The sequence below is a fragment of the Pantherophis guttatus genome, chromosome 10 (genome assembly GCF_059756535.1).
Source record: "Pantherophis guttatus breed Tessera chromosome 10, ASM5975653v1, whole genome shotgun sequence".
NCBI classification, from domain to species: Eukaryota; Metazoa; Chordata; class Lepidosauria; order Squamata; family Colubridae; genus Pantherophis; species Pantherophis guttatus.
Window position 1 is genome coordinate 13,671,343 of NC_142072.1, and position 25,231 is coordinate 13,696,573.

The following is a 25,231-nucleotide window of genomic DNA, read 5'->3' on the forward strand; positions in this document are numbered from 1 at the left end:
GCCCTTCAGCAACAGCCCAGACAAGAAGCACAACAATGAATATACTGTATTTTTATTGCAGGATTACATTAAAAGAATCTTGCAAGTCTGAAATTATTTCTTTCCTCCTCTCCTTTTAGCTTCTGGAAAACGAGGGAAGGTCCCTCCTGAAATGCTTCCCATGACCTCCCTTCCTTCTATGAACTGAGATATTTTTTGCATGATAGTTGTCCAGTCTGCAGTTCTTCCTCCTGTCTCCTCAGGTCATTCCCACAGACCATTACACCTGATAATGTTATCTGACTGATTTAATGAAACACCTGCAGCAAAAAAAAAACCAAGCTCAGAGAAAACATCAAGAACCCAACAGTTCAACCCTGAATACAGATATATTGTCAGACCTGGAAGCCATCTTTTTACAGCTAGGCCTTCAGGCCTGCCACATTTTCTACTGTGGGAAAATGGGAGGGGGGATTGTATGGAGTATGGGTGATATATAGTCAAAATAACATTCTTTTCTCAGAGAGTCAAGGCCAAGGTGCCCTGCAGCTGCAATGGGGTGATAGGGAGGCATCTCCAGTGTTGGATGGTGCCTGATTGGATCATGTGATGGACATGTGGGTGCTGGACAGGGACTTGACCTTTCCTTTGGGTGGGAAAAACCTGGAAACTTTCAGATTCGGATTTTCCCAGATGTGCCAATATGGCATCTCTAATAAAATGGAACTTTGAGGAAACTCAATCCTTGGAGTCTTCTTTCGTTGGGGGTGTTACTTGGAACTCTGACATTAACCCGAATCTGACATATATTCTCTTCTATTTCCAAACAATTTGTTCACCGCAGCTCGAACATTAAAGAAAGCCAGAGAACAATAATAGTTAAGACTTGCTCTGGGTTCAAGTACAACTCAAACCCAGAGCCTAATAGGTGATTTTTCAACCAGTCCCTCTTTGTCAGTCTAAGCAGGAGTAGTAGGAATAGGAATAGTAGTACTACTAGTAGTAATAGCAGCAGCAGTAGTACAGGTAGTCTCAGCTTACAACCACAATGGGAGCAGAATTTCTGTTGGTAAACAAGGCAGTTAAGTGAATTGTACCCAATTTCAGGACTTTTCCTGCCATGGTTGTTAAGTGAATCACTGAAGTTAATTGAATTACACAGTTGTTAAGCAAATCGGGCTTCCCCCATTCACTTTGCTTGTTGGAGTTTAGCTCTGAAAATCACAAAGGATAATCACGTGACCTGAGATGCTATAACCATCATAAATACACACCTGGTTGCCAAGTGCCCAAATTTTGATCATGTGACTGTGAATATGCTGCAATGCAGTGGTGAAATCTGGTTCTGTGGGCGTGGCTTGGTGGGCATGGCGTGGCTTGGTGGGCGTGGCAGGGGAAGGATACTGCAAAGTCTCCATTCCCACCCCACTCCAGGGGAAGGATACTGCAAAATCCCCATTCCCTCCCCACACCTGGGGAAAGATACTGCAAAATCCCCATTCCCACCCCACTCTGAGGCCAGCCAAAGGTGGTATTTGCTGGTTCTCCGGACTACTCAAAATTTCCGCTACCAGTTCACTAGAACCTGTCAGAACCTGCTGGATTTCATCCCTGCTGCAAAGATGGTAAATGTAAGGATAGGTAAGTCACATTTTTCAGTGCCGTTATTTGAGGCTTTGGTCACTAAACAAATGGTTGCAAGTCAAGGACTACCTGTAATAGTAAACTTTATGATTATTGATCGTCACCGCTACCGGCTCTGTCGAACTGGACCGAAGCGGGAGGAACCCACCACTGTTCCATTCCCTATTCTATTCCATTCCATTCCATTCCCTATTCTATTCTATTCTATTCTATTCTATTCTATTCTACTCTACTCTACTCTACTCTACTCTACTCTACTCTACTCTACTCTACTCTACTCTACTCTACTCTACTCGGCATTCAATTGTTCCAAGTTGGTATAGGTAATGACACAACGCACACATAAGTATTTTGCGACACTACAGAACTGTTGCCATCGTGCAGAACCTTGAGTTATTTTTAGGAAAAGGGACATACATATCGTATCTCATCAGCTATGCTAAGAAGCTAGCTAAAAATGTCTGGAAATGACATGATTACACCGGTCTGAATCCTCCCCTATTTGAAGATACTGCAGGTTATAAGCTCTCTGCAGGGATAAAGGTATATCACTTCAGATGCAATTTTTCATCCTGAGTTGTCCTTGGTTTCCTTCCTAGGGTCAGATGTCTTATCTCACAGAGATAATGGCAAAATTATAAGACTCTGGGATTTATAGAGGAACCATTCATCCCACATAGACTGCAGGCTCTCTGCTAGAAATTACACCTTCGATTATTTAGTACTGCTCCTCTCTTGTTTCCAGATTCATTCTCACAGTATTATGCGGGTGTATAACGGTGCGCTCCGTAGCTCCATTATAAGCATTTAGACCCTTATTGCTAATCTCCGATTTTTGTAACCTTCAGATATAATTACATGGAACTACTCTTAAAAAGTGCTTTATAGAAGCTTTATTCAGTGCGTTTGCTTATGGATCCTTCAAGGTAAGAACATAGACCAGTTTAGTCTAGTGCAGGGGTATCAAACTTGATTTCATTGAGGGCCGCATCAGGGTTGTGTTTGACCTTGGAGGGCCGGGGGTGTGTGGCCAGGGGTTGGACATGGTCATGGTGGCCATTTGACACAGGCTCAATGTGCATTTTTCCCCCTTCTCTTCTTTCTTTCCACAGTTCTTTACTATAACCATTTTCCTATCCCTTCTACCAGACATTACGGGCAAACATTTATTACCTATTCTTCACTGAACTTTTTATTTCTAAATTTATACCCCATTGTTTAATAGTAAATTGCTTTTCCAGGCAGAAAAGCTATTTATACTATGGTTTTTTTATTATCCAACTAATAATAAAAATACCGTAGCATAAATAACACAATACAAGATCTAACAGCAGAGGTAAATTTCCAGGATAGTAAATAGAAATGGCTGTCAATTATAGATTGTTGATTGTAGATTAAATAGACCTACAGTATGTAAAATCTGGCATTAAACTATAGTATTAACATAGGATGTTGCTTGTTTTCTATCCAGATCAGGCACTTACTTGAAGCCACATAATTGTAATCCAGTCCAATCCAGTCTTCCTGCAGCACTCTGCCGGCCAAAAATGGGCCATGCGGAGGCTTTGCAGGGCCTGTTTTTGGCCGGCAGGGTGCTCCTAGAGGCTGTGGAGGCCGAAAATGGGCCATGCGGGGGCCTCACAGGGCCTCCATGTGGCCTGCTTTTGGCTGGCAGAGGCACTGCGAGCCAGTCCTTTGATATTTCAAGGCTAGCCCTGCAGGCCATATTTAAGCCCCCCGCGGGCCGGTTCCCCGCAGACCCCTGGTCTAGTGGCTAAGGCACCAGGTTAGAAACCAGGAGACTGTTCTGTCCCCCTCTCACACACACACACAAACAGACAGCTGGGGGTTAAATAAATTGGCAGACAACCAATTCTTTCGATAAGAGGATTGGCAGCAACCCAGTAGCTGTTTGCCAAGAACTTTACTCATAAACAAGATACACACAGTTCAATAATTGTCAAGTCCAGTCCGTAATTAAATCCAAGGCAGATAATGTTGTTTCCAAAGATGCAATGTGACTCAATAGTAGTTAGTTTTGTCTGTCACAGAGTCTGAATGGCCACCTCACCCCCTTATATCTCCTGTGGGGTGTGGTCCAGTGACTCAGCTTAATCTCTGGCACGCCTCCTTTTCTGTTGCGTGCGCTTGTCTCTCCGACGCTGGCGTGGATCCAGCCAAGACTTATCTCCTTCACTGTCTGACTGTGAGAAGATATCTGGCTCCTGGCCAATCTCTTCTCCTACGGGAGACACCTGAGGCATTGCCAGAGAGGAGGTCCTGGAGAGGGAGGCCTGACCAACTCCTCTCCTTCATGTTCGGAGCCTTCTCCTTCCGATAAGTCGGCCTCGGGGGTCGGAGCCACAACAGAGATCGTGAGTTCCAGTCCTGTCTTTGATATGAAAGCTGGCTGGGAGACTCTATGCTAATCATCAGGAGATTATGAATTCTAGTCCCACTTTAGGCGTGAAAACTGGCTGGGTGATTTTGAGTCAGTCACTCTCTCTCAACCCAACCCACTTCACAGAGTTGTTATTGTGGGGAAAATAGACCAAGGAAGGAGTATTAGGTATGTTCCATGCCTTGAGTTCTTTATAAAAATAATGAAGGGAAGCGAAGGGAAGGGCATAACAAATGTCAGGATGGAAAATATCTTTGCGTTGTTCAATGCCTGCTCATTCCAAGGAATTAAACCTCACTTTAGTTCAGTTTATAGCTAAGTTGGTAAATTTAATGATACTCGAGAAATGTGGCCATGTGTGCAGCAGCTCCTAGACAAATATATATATATATAGATTGGAACTTTGTTATCTACCAACTTTTGACCTTCCCAAATGCACTGATGCAAATCTTGACTTAAAATTAGTTCTGTGAGAAGGTGTTGCTTCAGTTCTGGAGACTCTTTGACTCCAATCACTGGTGCATCTGATTGAGGCCACACTTCATTGCAAAAGAGAGAGAGATAGTCAGCCTCCAATTAAAAGCATCACAGCAGGTGGTTTTACTCTGATACAATTTTCTTCTGCACACATGCCCCTCTTGCAGAACTCATGAAAAGTCAGCAAAGTGGCCCATTTGATGCAACCCAGCCTTAAGATCCAACATCACTTTATTTCACAGGGCACATTATAGGAAATCTTCATCACTATTCCAAGCTTTGGGTCAGGCCTATTAAAAATACACATTCTCATTCGGTAGTGCTTTTTTTTCCAAAGCCAAATATGCTTAGAAATGCATATTTAGAGAGCCAGAATCTTTGAAACCTGTTATTTAATAGCATAAAATGATGGTGAAATGTGTGCATAGAAAAAAAAAATCAATAATCTGTCCAGAGAAATGGCCTGCTCTTATAATTTATAATAACGAGAATCACAAAGTTCCTGCTGGAGATTCATATTTTTTGTTGTAAACATACCTGTAGAGGTAGATGGTGTTGTCCCATTAATAAAGACAATTGGTAATGCTAAAGCTTTGTCAAAATTATTGGCATTTACTATATAAAAGGGTATAATCATTAATTCAGACCCAAAGAGGGAATTTTCAATCACTTCTTTTTACGTCTTTCTTACACACTACGTAGGTTTTCTGCTTTGCATCAGTATATACATAAATTAATCTACAATGCTGCAGACGTAAACCTTCTGTTTTCCTTTTTTTTTAAAAAAAAAAAGAACCACAGACATTTTTAAAATTTATCAAAACATGCATTTTCAAGGATTTTTTTTTTTTTAATCACACTATCATCTGAAACTTGGAAGTATCAGCCTAATTGGCACAATCTAGAAATAGACTACTTCGTCAGTCCATGGTATCTCTGTTAGTTAAACTTCTTCAAAGCTTTTTGATATATTACTGCTGGCTACCAATCCATTTGCAAACTCATTTTAGGAGGTTATTGCACTATAGGTCTCAAAATGGCTTTGAACCAGGACCAGAGGGGGGTTTCAGCAGGTTCTGACCAGTTCTGGAGAACCGGTAGTGGAAATTTTGAGTAGTTCAAAGAACCGGTAAATACCACCTCTGACTGGCCCCACCCCCATCTACCTCCCGAGTCCCAGCTTATCAGGAGGAAATGGGGATTTTGCAGTAACCTTCCCCTGGAGTGGGGAGGGAATGGAGATTTTACAGTATCCTTCCCTGCCACGCCCACCAAGCCACGCCCATAGAACCGGTAGTAAAAAAATTTGAATCCTACCACTGACCAGGACAGTAGAAGATCCTCTCTTATGAATCTACAAGGCTTTGGATTTTTTTCTAAAAAAGCAACCCCACATATTTAAGGAAAACATGCAGATATGTTCCAAAGGTTTGTAAACATTGTGATATTCTGGTTCTCCAATGCCCTAGAATTCATCCAATAATTATGTAAGATCGCCAAAAGTCCCATACTAAAGCTATTCTGTTATTATGAATTGTTTTTATTGATCATGGTGTTATACTAGGAAATTCTTGCTCTGATTATTATATTGTTTTGTTGTTATATTGGTTTACATTGTACATAATTTTGATTTACCTGTACTGTGCTTAATTATTTTTTAATAACACAAGAAATGAAACTACTACTGCTGCTACTATTACTCCTACTCAGTGGACAGGCTTGAAAATTTGGCCTTTGATTATGGTTTGACACACAGTCAGCCAGATGTTTAGACTGGATTTTGGCATTTTTGTCCACTTAGCGAGTCTTTCCTAAGGTCCTGGAATAGGCAAATAGTGTTAAAGATATCATTGGCAGGATGTAAGCTGTTCCTAGTAAAGCTGCCTTTTGCAATTGACTTACAATGATTTTTCAATACCAGTGGATTATTGTTGTTGTTGTTATTGATCATCGCTCAGTCAGCCAGATGTTCAGACTGAGTTTGGCATTTTTGTGTACCTATCGAGTCCTTACCAAGGAACTGGGATAGACAAATCTGGATGTTTGGTGGTGTTACAGGTATATTACAGATATGTTACAGATATGGTTCTGCAACCCAACAAGACAGACACAGACTTCAGAGGATAATTAGAACTGCAGAAAAAACAATTGCTACCAACCTGCCTTCCATTGAGGACCTGTATACTGCACGAGTCAAAAAGAGGGCTGTGAAAATAATTACAGTCCCCTCGCATCCTGGACATAAACTGTTACAACTCCTACCCTCAAAACAACGCTATAGAGCACTGCACACCAGAACAACTCAACACAAGGACAGTGTTTTCCCAAACTCCTTCACTCTGCTAAACAAATAATTCCCTCAACGCTGTCAAACTAGTTATTAAGTCTGCATTACTATTAAACTTCTCATCGTTCCTATCGCCCATCTCCTCCCACTTATGACTGTCTGACTGTAACCTTGTTGCTGGTATCCTTATAATTTATATTGACTGTTTCCTAATATGATTTGATTGCTTATTTGTTCCCTATGACTATCATTAAGTGATGTACCTTATGATTCTTGACGAATGTATCTTTTCTTTTATGTGCACTGAGACCGTATGCACCAAGACAAATTCCTTGTGTATCCAATCACACTTGGCCAATAAAGAATTCTATTCTATTCTATTCTATATCGTCATAGAATGGAAGCTGTTCCAAGTAAAGCCACCTTCTGCAATTAACTGATGGTGAATTTGTCAATGCCAATGGTGTTCAAGTGGTGCCCCAGTTGTTTTGGGATTGCACCCAAGGTGCCTACTACTATTAGTACTACCCTTGCTTGCCTTTGCCACAGTCGTTCTATTTCTATTTGTAGGTCTTCGTATTTTGTTATCTTCTCCAATTCTTTCTCTTCTATTCCGCTGTCTCCAGGCACTGCCACATCCACGATCCAGACTTTTTTGTCTTTCTTATCGACAATTGTTCAGTCTCGGGTGTTATGTGGCAGGTATTATTATTAATATTATTATTATCTCTTTTATTCATTAAACATGAAACTCAGTCAACTGAACATTTAAAAATGTATCACAAATATTATTTACTGGCGCTGATGGTTGATATGGGTTGCTGCCAGCATCCTAGGAATCAACCAAGTACCTTCTTAAGATGTACGATGTTCTGAGTAGCGCAGTATTTTGCAGTTTCGCTGGTGTTATTGCAGGAAGCTGCAATTTCTTGATGTTTTTTGTAAAATTCCTGGACATGGTACCAAGTGCCCCGATGGCAATAGGTATCACTGTTACATGTTTCATTCATAATCACGTAGTTTCAAGGGCCAGGTCGCAAGATTTCATGATTTTTTTTCCCAGTTCTTTTTCTTCGACTATGGCGTCTCCTGGTACCGCAATATCAATAAATTGTACGTTTCCATTTCAACAAGTGTTTTGTTATTGTTGTTGTTGTCGTTGTTATTTTATTCATTAAACATGAAACTCAGTCAACTGATCATTTAAAAATGTGTCACAAATACCATTGACTGGTGCTAAAGGTTGATACAGGTTGCTGCCAGCGTCCTAGGTATCAACCAAGTATCTTCTTAAAATAGAAGAAGAAGAAGAAGAAGAAGAAGAAGAAGAAGAAGAAGAAGAAGAAGAAGAAGAAGAAGAAGAAGAAGAAGAAGAAGAAGAAGAAGAAGAAGAAGAAGAAGAAGAAGAAGAAGAAGAAGAAGAAGAAGAAGAAGAAGAAGAAGAAGAAGAAGAAGAGGGAAGGGAGGGAGGGAGGGAGAGATATGCTTTTAGGGAGATTGGGGGTTTTAAAGATAGATGGATGTGTGTACCTATTTTGAAGAAATCAAAATTGTATTTTTTTTTCAGCAGAGTGCTGCTGGTGGAACATTTTAAGAAGCACACCATGGGAGTCAGAGGCTATATGCAGCCTGTAGACCTTGAGTCCCCAATTATTTGAGTCAGATGAACAAATTATCAAACTCAATATTAGCAACTCCCCAACTTCCTAATGGAGAAGACTACAAAGGTTATTCTTCAGCCACAGCTCCACCAAGGTGGAAGAACGTATTCTTGTATAGAAAGAAACTAACTGCAAGCTGGGGAGAATAATTGCCTAGTGGGATGGAAATAAAAAGTTTGCAAAGGGCAAAGGCCAGTGGCCATTAAATCCTTTCCAGAGTGTCTTGACTTTTTAAAATATAATCCACAGGAAATTACTTACATTGTCATTCTTAGATACGTGACCTTAAGTGTTTGGCTATCTTAAATGCATGTATTGTTGGAACAAGCTGAGTTTACCAAGCAGTCTGCATTGTGCTGCATATACCAGCCAAGTCCTCATCAGTATTCCTCCTCGGTTGCCTCTATCTTTACATCATTTGCAAAACTTTTATTCGGCAGCAAATTGCTCCAGATGCTTGTCAAAAAGTATATGGGCATATCAGACTCACGCAAAAAGATTTGTTTCTTCTTTAAGGAAAGATATAATGCATCTCACAAAGAATTCAGGAGGCAATTCATCACTCTCCTGATTTAAAAGCGCAAAGGTCCCTGTGTGGTCTCCCATTGCCCTTCCTGTATTGGGGGACTCTGCTGGGGGATGCTGGGAGCTGTAGTTCAGCAACATATGGTTTCACCTCCCTGCTATAGGAGGACGATACAAATGATATGACTATCCCAATATCAGAACTGGGTATTTCTTTTATTTATTCAATCAAGTATGATTATTCTATTAGAGTGGCAAGAATAAAAAGGCATACCGTCCTCAATCTACGACCATATTGGAGCTTGCCAATTACAGTTGTAAGTCAGGATGGTGATCACGTGACCAACCTGATTTTATGACCTGTGGTTGTTAAGTGAGCATCAGTTATTTGAACCCTAAATATCCTCCGTTATTTTAAAAGCAGGAGTGTCAAACTCAATTTCATTGAGGGTCACATCAGGGCTGTGGTTGACCTCGGGAGGCCGGGCAGGTACGGCTGACTGGGTGGGTGTGGCCAACTGGGTGGGCGTGGCCAGCTTGACACCACTCCCCAAACGGCTGGCATGTTTCATCTTTGCCCTGTAGACCTGGCCAAAGCCACGCTGGCCCGATGTTTCCTCTTTGCATTGGGTAGACCGGGCCAAAGCGACACAGGCCAGCCCCTTACATTTTCCAGGATGGCCCCGCAGGCCGGATCTGACCACATCGCAGGCCAGATCTGGCCCGCAGACCTTGAATTTGACACCCCTGGTTTAAAGTCTGCTTTGAATCAAACTCTGGGTGACTTCATGGAGGTGTCAGCTTTGGAAGCCATATTAGGCCGGAAGCTTCCATGCTGCCCCTTCTCATGTGTGGGAAAGTAGGAGGGGGGATTTAGTAGACATAATAGCATTCTTCCTGTCGGTCAAGGTTAGGGCGATCCTGCATCTGGAGAAGGAGTGGTCGGATTGAGGTCCCGAGATGGGACGGATGGTGATTGGAGCATGTGATCGTCTTGAGGAATGAGGGGATGGTTTTGGGGGTTTTGAATTACTGAGGGAAAACCCGGACCTCTCAGATTCGGGTTTTCCCAGATGTGCCAGTTTACCTATTCTAGTAAATAGAACTTTGAAAATGCTTGCTTCAGAGTCTTTACTTAGAGTTGGGGGGTTTTCTGGAACACTGACAGGAGGTTTTCTTGACAACATTTGTCTGTTATGCCATCTTTCCTTCTGTGTAAAGTGGCCTACACAGCACTCCAATCTTGCATCAATAACAGTCATGCAAAATACAGGTGGTCCTCGACTTGCAACAGTTCACTTAGTGACCGTTCAAAGTTACCACGGCACCGAAAAAAAGTGACTTACGACTGCTTTTCACAGTTACAACCTTTGCAGCATCCCCATGATAAGGTGATCAAAATTCAGGCTAGCTGGGTTTTCATACTGGGAGAATGTACTGTGCTGGGAGAAAAAAATCAAATGAAACCATATGCAATGCAAATCAAATTAGTGCAACTTTCCAATGTGTAAACCAGGACAGAATGGCTTCTGCAACAAAGATAGGACTAAAATATGCTGGTTTAATGTTATTTGTGAACCAATGATGGATTTCAAAAATTTTTACTACCGGTTGTGTGGGTGTGGCTTGGTGGGCGTGGTCTGGCTTGGTGGGCGTGGTCTGGCTTGGTGGGCGTGGCTTGGTGGGCGTGGCAGGGGAAGGATACTGTAAAATCTCCATTCCCTCCCCACTCCAGGGGAAGGATACTGCAAAATCCCCATTTCCTCCCGATCAGCTGGGACTTGGGAGGCAGAGAATAGATGGGGGCGGGGCCAGTCAGAATTTTTACTACCAGTTCTCCGAACTACTCAACATTTCCGCTACCAGTTCTCCAGAACTGGTCAGAACCTGCTGCAACCCACTTCTGGTGTGAACGCAGCAACAACCGGGCTTGATTTTTCAGGGCCCTTCACGGTGAAGCACTGGCACGAGAGGTAGTCACATATCCCACTCTGAATTAAATGAAGTTTACCAATTGCCTTTGGCACCAATCCCATATAAATGCATTGCAGCAGTCTAAATAGTCAGTTATTACGGCATGGATAACTGGAGCAAAACTAAAGCCGGGGCCATCAGCTGGCTTACAATTTTTCTCACTTCATAAGCTGTGAAAGTCCTTGCCAACTTCTACCGTAAGTACAATTCAGGTCTCTCAACTCTGCCTTTCGTTACTCCCATCAAATCTCGTTCAAGGTTGAATAATGGTTCCCAGCTTCTGAACTCCCCAAACTCGACAAACCCTCTGTATTTAAATCAATGATTCCTTTATTAGGATCACCAGCAGCCCTGGCAAAAAAGTTTCTCTTTCACCGCAGGCTAACGAGTTTGTCCAGCAGGGAGATGAATAGTTGTCTGCCACATCTATTCATCTCCGCCCCCTGCCTTTTATCCCCAGAGCTAGGGTGGGGCTTCGCTAGCTGTGGTGGCTCTTCTGTCCCAAGGACCAGCCCAAGGATTTCCACTGCTCTCCTCTCCTCTGCCTTCTGTGCATCTGTGCATTAGGCACTGGACCCAGTTGTTCCTCCTCTTCCTCATCAGCCACCTCCAGACCTGGGGGCTGTTGACTCTCCATCTGAGGGCTGATGGACAGCCCAGGCTCCGCCTCTCTCTCTCTCTCTCTCTCTCTCTCTCTCTCTCTCTCTCTCTCTCTCTCTCTCTCTCTCTCTGCCAGCTCCATTCCTTCTTCCCCCTCAGAGCTCTTACATTGCCTTGATGCTGACCCTGACTTCCACGCCTCCTCCTTCTTTGATTTGGCTGCTGGCAGCCGACAGGCCACAACAGGTTGCAACTACTTTCTTCTTGGATGTATTTTGACTTTCCAATCTAGCCTAGGCTTGCATTTTCCAATGATTTCTTAACAAAATATGGTGTCAGGTTCCGATGTTATCTCAAATAAATTTCATTCTCAAACACAAAGTCTTTGATGAAATCTCTTATTTATTGAAGAATAACGATCTAGTCCTGAACTCATTTGCAGCCGAAACTGATCCTCTGATCCCAAACCCCTCCCTTTCCGTTCCTCAAATCTCAGTGTCTCAGTGTCTCATCTTCCAAGTCCATCTTTCATCTCAGTTACTTCAAGTCACAGGAATTTCCCCCCTCCTCCCATCACCTAGGTGACGTTATCTGCCGGGGGAAAGAACTGGGTGAAAAGTCAAGCTACTACTTCTAACAGGCTCTTTCCCACCCATTCATGTCAGCGCTGGGGAAATCATAGTTTGGAGCACTGACATATGGATCATGCTTGACCCAGGATCATGCTTAGTTTCTGAGCCCAGCAAAATCAGCCATTTATTGCCACTTTCTGGTGCATATCCTGCTTCACTTTTCCCACAAAAAGACTAATATTAAAGGCCGAATATTAAAAGGAAAGTAACCAATACTTTAAAAAAAAAACGTAAGAAAAAAAGAAATAGGAAATAATCACAGAAGCCAATACTGGTCATAAATAGACAAAATAAACAAAACCCAAGACAAATGTCAAAAAAAGAAATGTCCTCAGCTGTCAATGAAGCTCAAATAAAAGATACCTTCCAACAGAGAATTGCACATTTCAAGGAAATGCCATCAAGAAAATTACCAAGTGTGCCTTTGGGAACAACAATGCATGCAAAACAGACATAGTTGCTGACCCGTGTTACATGCTTACTGTCAGCCTTACAAAGTACACCATCAGAAAACATGACCAGATGAGTTAATTCTACTTTATTGTAACGATTAGAATAAGAGAATCTTGCAAGTCTGAAAGTACTTCTCGCTTCTCTTCCCCTCTATCGCACAAATACCAGAAAGGATTGTTTCTGAGCCTCTTACCCTTCCACATTCCTGCCGAGCAGTGGTGGCTTTCAGCCGGTTCTATCCAGTTAGGGCAAACTGGTAGCAGCAGCTGCGGAAGGCTCCACCCACCTGCCCGGTCATACCGTATTTTTCGGAGTATAAGACACACCGGATTATAAAATGCACCTACCTTTTTTGGTGAGGAAAAGAAGAAAAAGAAATCTGCCTCTGCCTCTGAGCAATTTTGCCTCGTTGTAGCAAACAGCAAACAGCCTGCTTTACTTTCATTTTCGTTTTCAGCATAGCTTGATTAGCACAAGGGGGAAAAAAATCTGCTCCAGCAATTTTCTTCCTTGCAGCAAGCAGCAGAGCCCTGCGCAAAACAGCTGAGAGCAAAACAGCTGAGAGTCAGGAGGCCAATCCAATCAACTTGTGCTAATTAGGCTGTGCTGAAGCTGAAAGGAGCTGTTTCTTCTTGCTGCTTGCTGCAAGGAGGTAACTGCTGGGAGGCAGAGGCCAAAGGGTAGGTGGGGCTACATTCGGTGTATAAGACGCACCTAAATTTTCATCCCCTTTTAGGGGGGGGAAAGGTGCGTCTTATACTCCAAAAAATACGATAATCACATCCCTTTTATCCACATTTTTGACACTCTGCACATGTAAGGAAAGTCCTACGCATGTGCGCGCGCTCTCACATTTGCGAACCGGTAGTAAAGGTAAGTGAATATCACCCTTGCTACGGAGGGGTAAGTTACTTTTTATCTGAATGTTCCCTTGGCCGTGTCTTGTTGCCTTGTTTCCAAGGATCGTTCCCACAAAGCAATAGCAATGGCACTTAGACTTAGTATACACTTTCTGAACAGTTTACAATGCCAACATGTTTCCCCCAAAAACCTGGATCCTCATTTTACTGACCTCAAGAAAGATGAAGGCTGAGTCAACCTTGAGCCCCATCAAGATCGAACTCCAGGCTGTGGGCAGAGTTAGCCTGCAATACAACATTTTAACCCCTGCGCCACCAGGGCTCCTATTGTTGCAACCCAGGCCCAAGTAAGTAGTAGGAAAATCAGTCCGTGAAAAAACAAACAAACTTTATTCGAACAGCTGAGAATTACTTCATTCCCAGCATCGTTCAACTAAATTAAAGCAAATTCCTCCCAACACAAATTCCTCAGTCCTATCGCAAACCTTGGTCCAATTAGGCAAACTGCCAAAGGCCTTTCTTGGCAAACGTTCAAAAGTCACAGATACAAAAATAAATACAAGACGTAGACGAAGAAGGAGACGAAGCTACCAACGTTGTTTTCCGGCAAAGCCTAAACGCCGTTGCTGGTCTGTTTTAAGCCTTATGGGAGGGGCCAATCATCACTTGGCCCTACTCCCGAGTTATCCTCTTTGCTTGAGCTGCTCTTGCCTTCTGGCAGCTCTTCTCATGCGTGCATTAGGAACAGGCTCCTCCTGTTCCTCTGCCTCACTCCTATCAGTCTCTGGAGGCTCTGGAGTCTGCACCTCACTCCCCGATGGCCCTGGCCCCATCTCTGCCTCTGACGCAGAGCCCTCATCCGGGCCTTCCCCAGCCTCCAGGACTGGCCCATGTTCTTCCTCAGCCTCATCGCTGTCTGACTCCACTGCCAGCTCTGCAGGCTGCTGGCGGACCACAACACCTATTATAGCATTAGACTTAGAATGATTAAGCTCCCTTTGTAACACAGTGTCACCCAGTACTTCCTTCATTATCGGTGTATACTGCCCTAAATTAAGACGCAGACTTACCATGAGGAAGGTCGGAGGTCAGATGGGGAAGAAGGTAGCTTCGGATCAGCTCCCACTCAAAGTCATCGTCAACACCTTGGCTGTATTCACACTGATTTAGGTCCCCGTCTTCTTCAAATGTGCAGCCAGCTATGAAAGAAATTCAGAGACACGTCAAGATGAAGAACAGCATCTTAACCCTGAGAAATGTACAAAAAAAATGCATCCTAACAGAATACAGAAAAATAAAAAAGCACGTATAAATTATAAACATTTCTGCAGCTGGAATTTCTTCTTCCCACTTTCAAAGAACCATTGCATTTAGCGGGGCGGGGGGGGGTGTTTGTAGATTTTGATCATTTAAAACCACAAAACAAAATTAGAGCATTCCCAAAAGATTCTTTAACAGACAGATTAACAGAGTTGGAAGGGACCTTGTAGGTCATCTAGTCCAACCCCTCGCCCAAGCAGGAGACTCTACACCATTTCTGATAAATGGCAGTCTTCCAGTGATGAAGCTCTCACGACTTCTGAAGACAACTTCTGTTCCATTGGTTAAGAGTCCATCTACAATCTCCAAGCTATTGGTTCACGGTAACAGCGATTCAAGAATCAGGAAGTTGCAAAGTTTCAAAACACGTAAAGAATTTCACTAAATAATGGGAGGCTTTCCTGATGGAATTACCTTTAGCAGCAGAACAAACTAATCTGAAAAAAATACACACTCGCCTTCCCAAGAGGCTTATGGCTGGATAGTCATCATTGAGGCTATTATAATAATGGGTTTCCAGCATTTGAAAGAAATTTAGCAAGTGTCAATACCTGGGGCACATAATCTCTTTTATTTCAATGTAAAGTATTGTAGAATATTTCTAGCGGATCTCATTGCCTTCTATAAGTTTTCTGAATTTTCCTACTATCTATTGGATGAGCCATAAATGGGAGGAAAGGCTTTTTGCTTGGATCCACATACAATGTACCAGTGGTGAAATCCAAATTTTTTTACTACTGGTTCTGTGGGCATGGCTTGGTGGGCGTGGTGTGGCTTGGTCGGCGTGGCTTGGTGGGCATGGCAGGGGAAGGATACTGCAAAATCTCCATTCCCACCCCACTCCAGGGGAAGGATACTGCAAAATCCCCATTCCCACCCCACTCTGGGGCCAGCTAGAGGTGGTATTTGCCGGTTCTCCAAACTACTCAAAATTTCCGCTACCGGTTCTCCGAACTACTCAAAATTTCCGCTACCGGTTCTCTGAACTACTCAAAATTTCCGCTATCGATTCTCCGAACTACTCAAAATTTCCGCTACCGGTTCTTCAGAACCTGTCAGAACCTGCTAGATTTCACCCCTGCAATATACTTTTTTCAAAGATGTTACTAGATTGCTTCTTCTTACTTTTTATTATTTAGATTATTATGACTTAGAACCAGTTTAATATTTTCTTATTAACTAGGTGCTTCCGATGTTATTAGTTTGCTAAGACTGCACCACGGGCTTTTGAAAGCTACTATTTTGTTTGACTCAATGTATTTAAATATTTTCCAATGATCGTTTACTATGTTGATCATGCCTCACCATGGCAACTTTGCTAAAGGTTGGCCTAAAAACAATAAATGTGAAAAATGAACAGTAAAGTAAGTTGGACCAAATATCCTAGAAGATCTATTTGAGACTTGACAGAGAAAACATCCTGCCACTTCCCAAGCTGCATTAATCTATAATTAAGTTCTCCTAGAGTGGAAAACAAATGCTATAAGTAATTCATCCTAGATAGGAATCCAATCATGGGGAAATATTATCAACATTTGCGTGTAACACTGAAGCAGAATTCTAAAAAGGAAGGTGCAGGAACTTCTTGCCAGTAAACATGGACGAGAAGTATTGAATGCTCATAAAATATTTTCTCGTATCTCCTCCCGGCAGTGGTGGAATTCAATTTTTTAATTACCGGTTCTGTGGGCGTGGCTTGTGTTGGGGTGGTGTGACTTGGTGGGGGTGGCAGGGGAAGGATATTGCAAAATCTCCATTCCCACCCCACTCCAGGGGAAGGATACTGCAAAATCCCCATTCCCACTCCACTCTGGGGCCAGCCAGAGGTGATATTTGCCAGTTCTCTGAACTACTCAAAATTTCCGCTACCAGTTCTCCAGAACTGGTCAGAACCTGCTGAAACCCACCTCTGGACTATCTGTATGATACCATTGGGATGAAGCAATGCATTGCAACATCCTCTAGATCAGGGGTGTCAAATTCAAGACCTGGCCCGCAGGGTGCATAGATCTGGCCTGTGGGGCCACCCTGGAAACAGCGAAGGACCGGCCCACAGTGCCTCTGCCAGCAAAAACAGAGCTCAGGAAGGCTGCATGCGGCTTCTCCCGAGCTCTGTTTTCACTGGCAGAAGGTTGCAGGAGGCTGTCGCAGCTGAAAATGGAGCTCAGGAGCCCATTTTCTATGGCAGAGCACTCGGGCCACCACCGGAGCCCCCAATATGAGTGACGTTAAGCTGGCCATGCCCACCCTGGCCCCCCGAGGTCAAACACAACCCTGATGCAGCCCTCAATGAAATCGAGCTTGACACGCCTGCTCTAGATAGAGAGATATCTTACATTTGTTGGCCAGAGATGAGAAGCTAGGCTACGAAGCATTAACGCCAAGCCACATTTTCCTCATTCACCACCGGATCTCTAAGTATAATGTTTAAGGTTTTTCTCTACAAAAAGAAGGTTTCGTTGATTACACTGAATGGCCATAAAGATGCCTGCCTGCACTCCACTTTCTTAAAAGGCTCCCGAAAGAACTGCAATCACAGGTCAGCTGAGAAGTTGAATGGATAGATAGAAGAAACATGATAACTGTAGGGTGAAAATCAAAAGAAGAATCCATCCTTCATGGAGCATCTTTGCTCTTTCCTTAATATTTGCCTTGGCAGCCTCTTGGCTTTTTTTTCTCCATGTAATACAGGTAGTCCTTGACTTACGACTACAATGGATTTCTGTGGTTAAGTGAGACATTTCTTAAGTGGGCTTTGTCCTATTATACAACCTTTCTTGCCACAGTTGTTAAGTGAATGAATCACTCCAATCAATAAGTAACCCGGTTGTTATGTGAATCTGGCTTCCCCAGCGACTTTGCTTGTCAGAAGGTCACAAAAAGGGGATCACATGACATTGGGGACGCAGCAACCGTCATAAATATGCACCAGTTGCCAAGTATCTGAATTCGAGCACATGATTATCGGGATTCTGCGAAGGTCATAACTGTGAAAAACGGACATAAGTCATTTTTTTCCAGTGCCGTTGTAACTTTGAACGGTCACTAAATAAACTGTTGTAAGTTGAGGACTACTTGTATTCAAGAGTATGATTATGGATTATATATCCCTGAATTAAAATGGCTGTTGTGCTTCAAGTCAGATTTTCACCAAAGCTGGCGCTGAGTTTCAGATTTGGGAAGCTCACCATAATTTAAGGAGGGATTTAGCAATAGCAATCATAAAAGCACTTAGACTTATATGCCGCTGCATAGTCCCTTTATAGCACTCTCTGAGCAGTTTATGGAGTCAGCATATTGCCCCCAACAATCTGGTCCCCCATTTTACTGATCTCGGAAAGATGGAAGGCTGAGTCAGCCTTGAGCCCATCCAGCGGTGGGTTTCACAAATTCTTACCACTGGTTCGCCCCGCACATGCACATTTGTTCATGCGCGTGCCTTTCACGCATGCATCTGGCCTTCCATACATGCGCTTTGCTCGCACATACGCCTTCTGCACATGCGCCCGGCCTCAAATACATGGCTAAATAGGACAACATTATGCCGGGGTGGGGCACCCGCAGTCGCCGCTACCGGTTCACACAAACCGGTACGAACCGGCTGAATACCACCTCTGAGCCCGTCAGAACTGAATTCCAGACTGCGGGCAGACTTAGCCTGTAATACAGGTAGTCACTGACTTACAACATTCATTTAGTGACCATTCAGAGTTATATTGGCATTGGAAAAAAGTGACTTATGGCTGTTTTTCACACTTACAACCATTGCAGCATCCTCCGTGATCACACGATCAAAATTCAGATGATTGGCAAACCCGATTACAGAATTAAAGTTGTTTACTGCCCAAATTTCTTGTAGATATCACTAACGATTTTTAGAGAATCTACATTTACACACATATTTACCCGCTCTCCCATCACGTAACCAAGGGCAAGAGCCACACTGTTTCATACCATGTATTTTATTATTATGGACGTTATTACTTATTAGTAGTAGTAGTAATATCTTTTAACACTATTGTAAACAGTGATAATTTTGTCTATTGCTGGTCTGTGATCGTATTAAAGTTTATTATTATTACTGGATGATCGGCAACTGGTTCATATTTATGACATTTGCAAGGTCCTAGGGTCACGTGATCCCCTTTTGCGACCTTCTGACAATCATCGTCAATGGGGAAAGCCAATGTGGGAATACAGATTCACTTAACAACTGTGGCAATAAAATCAGGCACAATTCATTTCATAACCAACCTTGCTTAGCAATGGACGCTGTGGTCCTAAATCAAGGTCAAAAGGTGTGCACAGGTCAGTTTGCAGATATCTGCAGTGGTGGGATTCAGCCGGTTCGGGCCGGTTCAGACAAACTGGTTGTTACATTGATGGCTGGATCCGCCCCACCCCGCCCCTTCCAGAAGTCCCCACACACCCTGTTTTGGCTCCAGGTAAGTGCAGGGAGGCCTACTAGGCCCGAAACGGGGCATGGGGTGATGCAGTGCGGGCCCTCTGTGGCCCGATTTTGCTCCCAGGAGGCTGCAGGGAAGCCTACTAGGCCCAAAACGGGGCACGGGGTGGTGCAGTGCGGGCCCCCCGCAACCCGTTTTTCTCAAGGGGGTGCAGTTGGCTGAGTGCTGTCTGTCACAGCCCCTGGCCACACCCACCCAGCCAGTCATTAGGGCAGAGAACTGGTTATTAAATTATTTGAATCCCACCATTGGATATCTACCAATAAAGCCAGGACATCAAATTAGATCCAAAATTAGGACCAGAATTAACAGGGACTGCCCAAGCTGTTTGGATCTTGCCTAGGTGTGATTTTATCCAAGCAAGACAGGAGAACAAGGAATGAACAGCGGCAGCCAAAAACATCAATGCCTTCCCTCTGAAATGAATGCAGCACAGCAGCAAACAGCAGCAAGTATCCCGGTTTCAAGCCATGCCATTTCAAAGATGGAACTGATTTAAAAGAAATAATCTCATCCAATTTTTTTTTCCTAAACGCAACGTAAAACGGCAGGTGGAGGTTGCAAAACGCATGCAAAATGAGGCTTCCCATCAGGAACGATGAAAGGAAGAGAACAGATCATGAGCAAAGCACAGCCAAAAAATGAATAGAAGGTATGAAAATTCCATAAGCTCCAGGAAGGCTTCAAAAATTCTGGAGCTCCTGCAGTTTTCCTCATGGACCGTCAATCACCCGTGGAAATAATAAAGAGCCTCTCACAGTTAGGGTCTTAGAATAGAATAGAATAGAATTCTTTATTGGCCAAGTGTGATTGGACACACAAGGAATTTGTCTTGGTGCATACGCTCTCAGCGTACATAAAAGAAAAGATACGTTCGTCAAGAATCATAAGGTACAACACTTAATGATAGTTATAGGGAAACAGTCAATATAATCTTAAGGATACCAGCAACAAGGTTACAGTCATACAATCATAAGCGGGAGGAGATGGGTGATGGGAATGATGAGAAGATTAATAGTAGTGCAGATTTAGTGAATAGTTTGACAGTGTTGAGGGAAATATTTGTTTAGCAGAGTGATTATGTTTGGGAAAAAACTATCCTTGTATCTAGTTGTTCTGATGTGCACAGCTCTATAGCGTCGTTTTGACGCTATAGAGTAGTGCTATTAACTCTATGGTTGAGTGTGAAAAATGGTCATAAGTCGCTTTTTTCAGTGCTGTTGTAATTTTGAACAGTCCCTAAATGAACTGTTGTTAAGTCAAGGATTACAGATCACCTAAGATAACATATACAAAGGTTGCTAGGACAAACATCTGTAAGAACAGGATCCAATCTGGGTCAGTCACTGGGTCTGGAGGTTTTGTCTTCTTTCCAAGGTTTTGGACTCATGTTGGAGCCCATACTGCGCAGTGGTGAAATTCAATTTTTTTATTACCAGGTATGGGTTGGGCGTGGCTTGGTGGGCGTGGTGTGGCTTGGTGGGCTTGGCTTGGTGGGCGTAGCAGGGGAAGGATACTACAAAGTCTCCATTCCCACCCCACTCCAAGGGAAGGATACTGCAAAATTCCCATTCCCTCCCCACTCCTGGGGGAAGGATATTGCAAAATCTCCATTCCCATCCCACTCTGGGGCCAGCCAGAGGTGGTATTTGCCAGTTCTCCGAATTACTCAAAATTTTTGCTACCGGTTCTCCGAACTGCTCAAAATTTCTGCTACCAGTTCTCCGAACTACTCAAAATTTCTGCTACTGGTTCTCCGAACTGCTCAAAATTTCTGCTACCAGTTCTCCGAACTGCTCAAAATTTCTGCTACCGGTTCTCCGAACTGCTCAAAATTTCTGCTACCGGTTCTCCGAACTGCTCAAAATTTCTGCTACCGGTTCTCCGAACTGCTCAAAATTTCTGCTACTGGTTCTCCGAACTGCTCAAAATTTCTGCTACCGGTTCTCCGAATTGCTCAGAATTTCTGCTACCGGTTCTCCGAACTGCTCAAAATTTCTTCTACCGGTTCTCCAGAACCTGTCAGAACCTGCTGGATTTCACCCGTGCATGTGTCCCACATGTATGGGGTATAATGTTGCAGGATCCAATCTGGGTCAGTCACCTGGACTCGTGCTGGAGCCTATCCTCGGGGATCTTCTCTCTAGCCAGAGAGAAAGGCTAAAGCAGGGCTGTCAAACTCGATTTCATTGAGGGCCGCATCAGGGTTGTGTTTGACCTGGAGGGGGGGGGAGTGTGTGTGTGGCCAGCTTGTCACTCGTGTCAGGGGCGCCTGTGGTGGCCTGAGCACTCTGCCAGCGAACTCATCTCTGCTTCTGTCCCGAAAGGTAAGACTTCCAATGCCTAGAATTTGCTGAAAACCCTGAGCTTTTAAATCCACCCACCTGCAGAACAGAGGAAGTTGATTTAGAGGAAAACAATGTAAACTGGAATAAGTAAATTAAGATGTTTCTTTGTCTCTCCCTGCATTTTACGCTTATCAGAAGGATTTGAGGACAAAGCACTAAGTGTGAAATCCTGTGTAGACCCCTGATTTTTCACAGTTGATGACAGGAAAATAGGAGTGAATAAATTTGAGAAATGCAACTTCGGCAAGACCTCCTAGTACACTCACGAGCCGTACAATCCATGGAAATAAAGGGAGGATTTCGGCTCTTGGGTTCATTCAGATGGAAATCTCACTTTCTGTGGTGAGAGAAAAATTCCCTGAGGATGGAATCAGTGGTGAAATTCATTTTTTTTTTACTACCGGTTCTGTGAGCGTGGCTTAGTGGGCGTGGTGTGGTGTGGTGTGGCTTGGTGGGCGTGGTAGGGGAAAGATACTGCGAAATCACTATTCCTACCCCACTCCAGGGGAAGGTTACTGCAAAATCCCCATTCCCTCCCCATTCCTGGGGGAAGGATATTGCAAAATCACCCTTCCCACCCCACTCTGGGGCCAGCCAGAGGTGGTATTTGCCTGAACTACTCAAAATTTCCGCTACCGGTTCTCCAGAATCTGTCAGAACCTGCTGGATTTCACCCCTGGATGGAATCCAGAACGTGCCTGAAAGCTCAGAAGTTTAAACTTTGGGTCCCAGTGACCAATCCAAATTGGATCCAGCAACATTATCCTGGGACACGTATACAGATATTCCTCAACTTACAACAGTTCATTTAGTGACCGATCAAGGTTACAACAGCAATGAAAAAAGTGACATGACCATATTTCACACTTACGACTGTTGCAGCATCCCCGTGTCATGCAATCAAAATTCAGATGCTTGTCAACTGACTCTTATTTATGACGGCTGCAACATCCTGGGGTCATGTGATCCCCTTTTTATGACCTTCCAACAAGGAAAATCAGTGGGGAAGCCAAATCCACTTAACAACCGTGTTCCTAACATGACAATTGCAGTGATTCGTTTAGCAACTCTGCCAAGAATGGTCGTAAAATGGGTCAGAACTCATTTAACTGTCTTGCTTAGCAACATAAATTTTGGGCTCAATGGTGGTTGTAAGCCGAGGACTACCTATACTTGCCTTCATTTGTGAAACAGAAATTTCCCTGCCATCCGGCTTAAAAAAAACCCAGACTCACAAAAGTTTATGTGTGAAAACAAAGAAAGTGTGAAAACCTTAGTACAGAAATATTATTTATCAGTGTAGTTTAGGAAACTCAACAAACATTTCCAAGTACTGTATTTATTCTGCTGATTCAAAACTGTGGAAAAAAATGGTTGGCATTCAAATCCAGGCTATCAAAAGATTTATATTCTTACCAGAGGGGGAAAAAAACCCATCACTTTTAGATTAAGGTTTAAAACATTAAAAAAAAATCATTCTATACAATGTCCCCTACATTCAAAGCAATCCTGGCATTAACAATACAGCCTGAGCACTAAAAGATGTTGTTGGGTTTATTGTTCAGAATTTCTTCTCAACGTAAGACCATCTCAATAAACGGAGAAGATAACAAAAGGCTGTTTTCTTTGGCATTCTACCAATCAAACAATGCCCAGCTTTAGCGATCCTTCCGTGAGTCTATTTTGTTTTTGATGGAGTTTAAAGTTGCCGGAGAACTTGACAATTCAGTTTTGCAATGGCGGAGTGGGGGGAGCCAGCGGTGGAAGAAAACACGGTGAAATGGTCTATTAAAGTGAATTTGGTCTATTAATAAAATGTTTACGGCAGCTTTGTAGATTATTATTAAGAAAAAAATATGACAGGATAATTAATGCTTTTATTAAAAGCAACAAAAAGCTACAAAAAGGCAACAACTTTTATACAACTGCATTTTTTTCAGACCTAATGTTATGTTGTTCAAAAATAGATAGGAGGGGGAAAAAAGGATAAATAAATCCAGGTATGTAGTCACCATGCCAGTATGATTTCAGAAAGGGAGAAAATAAAAAAAGTTACATTTAAAATATGGGTGCTCTTTTTATGAGCTGGCAACCTTGAAGGAGATCTAGGTAGGCCTACATCATTCTTCATTAATTTTAATTAATTGTAAATGATACATTCTTATTTATTGTTTTAATATTTTAATGTTTTATCATGTTGTTTTATCACGTTATAAACTACCCGGTGTCGCATGACAGTAAGATGGGCAGCATATAAATTTAATAAATAAATAAAAGTAAACAAAATTTCTGTATCAAAATTTGTCTTGCAAAGCAATTTTTGCAGATGTTTTCCCCTGTGAAAGACAATGCGTTTTCCTACTTTGTCCCTGATACTTAAAAGACTTAATGGTAATATGTGAAATCAGAGAGAATATTACATGGGAATGTATGCAGGAGAGGGTTCTACTTACCTTTACTAACGGTTTGCAATGGGGTCGTGCTTCTGCGCATGCGCAGAAGCTTCCTGATGACATTGGGGTCGGTGGGTGGAGCCTCCTGCCGGTTTTACTACCGGTTCTATAGTCATGTTTCTGGCCTCCAGATTGCCTCCGAGGAGGTGGGGAAGGTTGTTTTCATCCTCCCCATGCTCCTAGAAAGGCTCTGGAGCCTGGGGAGAGTGAAAAACAGGCCTTCCCCACCCAGCCCCAGAGGCCCTCCGGATGCCGGAAACAGCCTGTTTCCCAACTTCTGGTGGGCCCAGAAGGCCCGAAAATCAGCTGGCCAGCACATGCATGTGTGCCAGAGCTGAGCTCGCGTGCCCACCAATATGGCTCCGCATGCCACCTGTGGCACGCGTGCCATAGGTTCGCCATCACAGACCTAGATTGACTCAGCCTTCCATCCTTTCGAGGTCAGTAAAATGAGGACCCAAATTGTTGTTGGGGACAATATGCTGACTCCGTAAACCGCTTAGAGAGGGCTGCAAAGCACTGTGAAGTGGTATATAAGTCTAAATGCTATCGCTATTACTACGCCTTGCCTCCTTCTGCAGTTTCAACAACCGTTTTCAAGGCGCTAGGCATCGCTGCCTAAAAGAACGGAAAGAAATCAGTGCTGTGGAAGCAAATCAGAGCAAAAGAGAGCGCTTCCCTCTTCTTCCCAAATTCACATTTTCCCTACAGGAGGTCCATCACACTAGACATTGTTAAGACATTAGAAATCAAAACAACGGTAATCACAGCAAAACGATTGGCATTGGAGGGGGTGGGGCGTGCAGGAACAGCAGGACCGTGACGGAAGGAACAGCCATCATCCATCAAGAGCGCAGAAGAAGAAAATATCTCCAGTCATCAATTGTAAATGTCATGCAAATCTTCACCGCTTTTGGATGGCCTGCCGAAGCACACTCGCTGAACAGTAACTTCTGTTGAAGGATGTTGATTCAACCATGTTGGAGAACATTGTGTGTTCTTGCTTCCTTCAAAGTAAGAACACACAGTGAATCACTCTGCGTCCCCCCACCCCTGCGTATCCCTAGATAGCCTACATTGTTTCTGTTCATTGCAGTCACTGTGTTAGTGACAAAGGACTGATTATTTATTGATATATTTATTTATTTGTA

At 43.3% G+C, this 25,231-nt stretch overlaps 1 protein-coding gene across 8 annotated transcripts in view; it reads right to left on the reverse strand.

Annotated features, from left to right (window-relative positions):
• The window catches only part of PTPRU (protein tyrosine phosphatase receptor type U), a 408,282-nt gene that overhangs the window by 240,289 nt on the left and 142,762 nt on the right, over nt 1–25,231 (reverse strand). For all 8 annotated transcript variants that reach the window (XM_034413695.3, XM_034413698.3, XM_034413697.3 and 5 more), the window contains exon 2: nt 14,564–14,692. In XM_034413695.3, the coding sequence (XP_034269586.2) occupies nt 14,564–14,692 (129 nt within the window). The remainder of the gene's footprint in view (nt 1–14,563; nt 14,693–25,231) is intronic.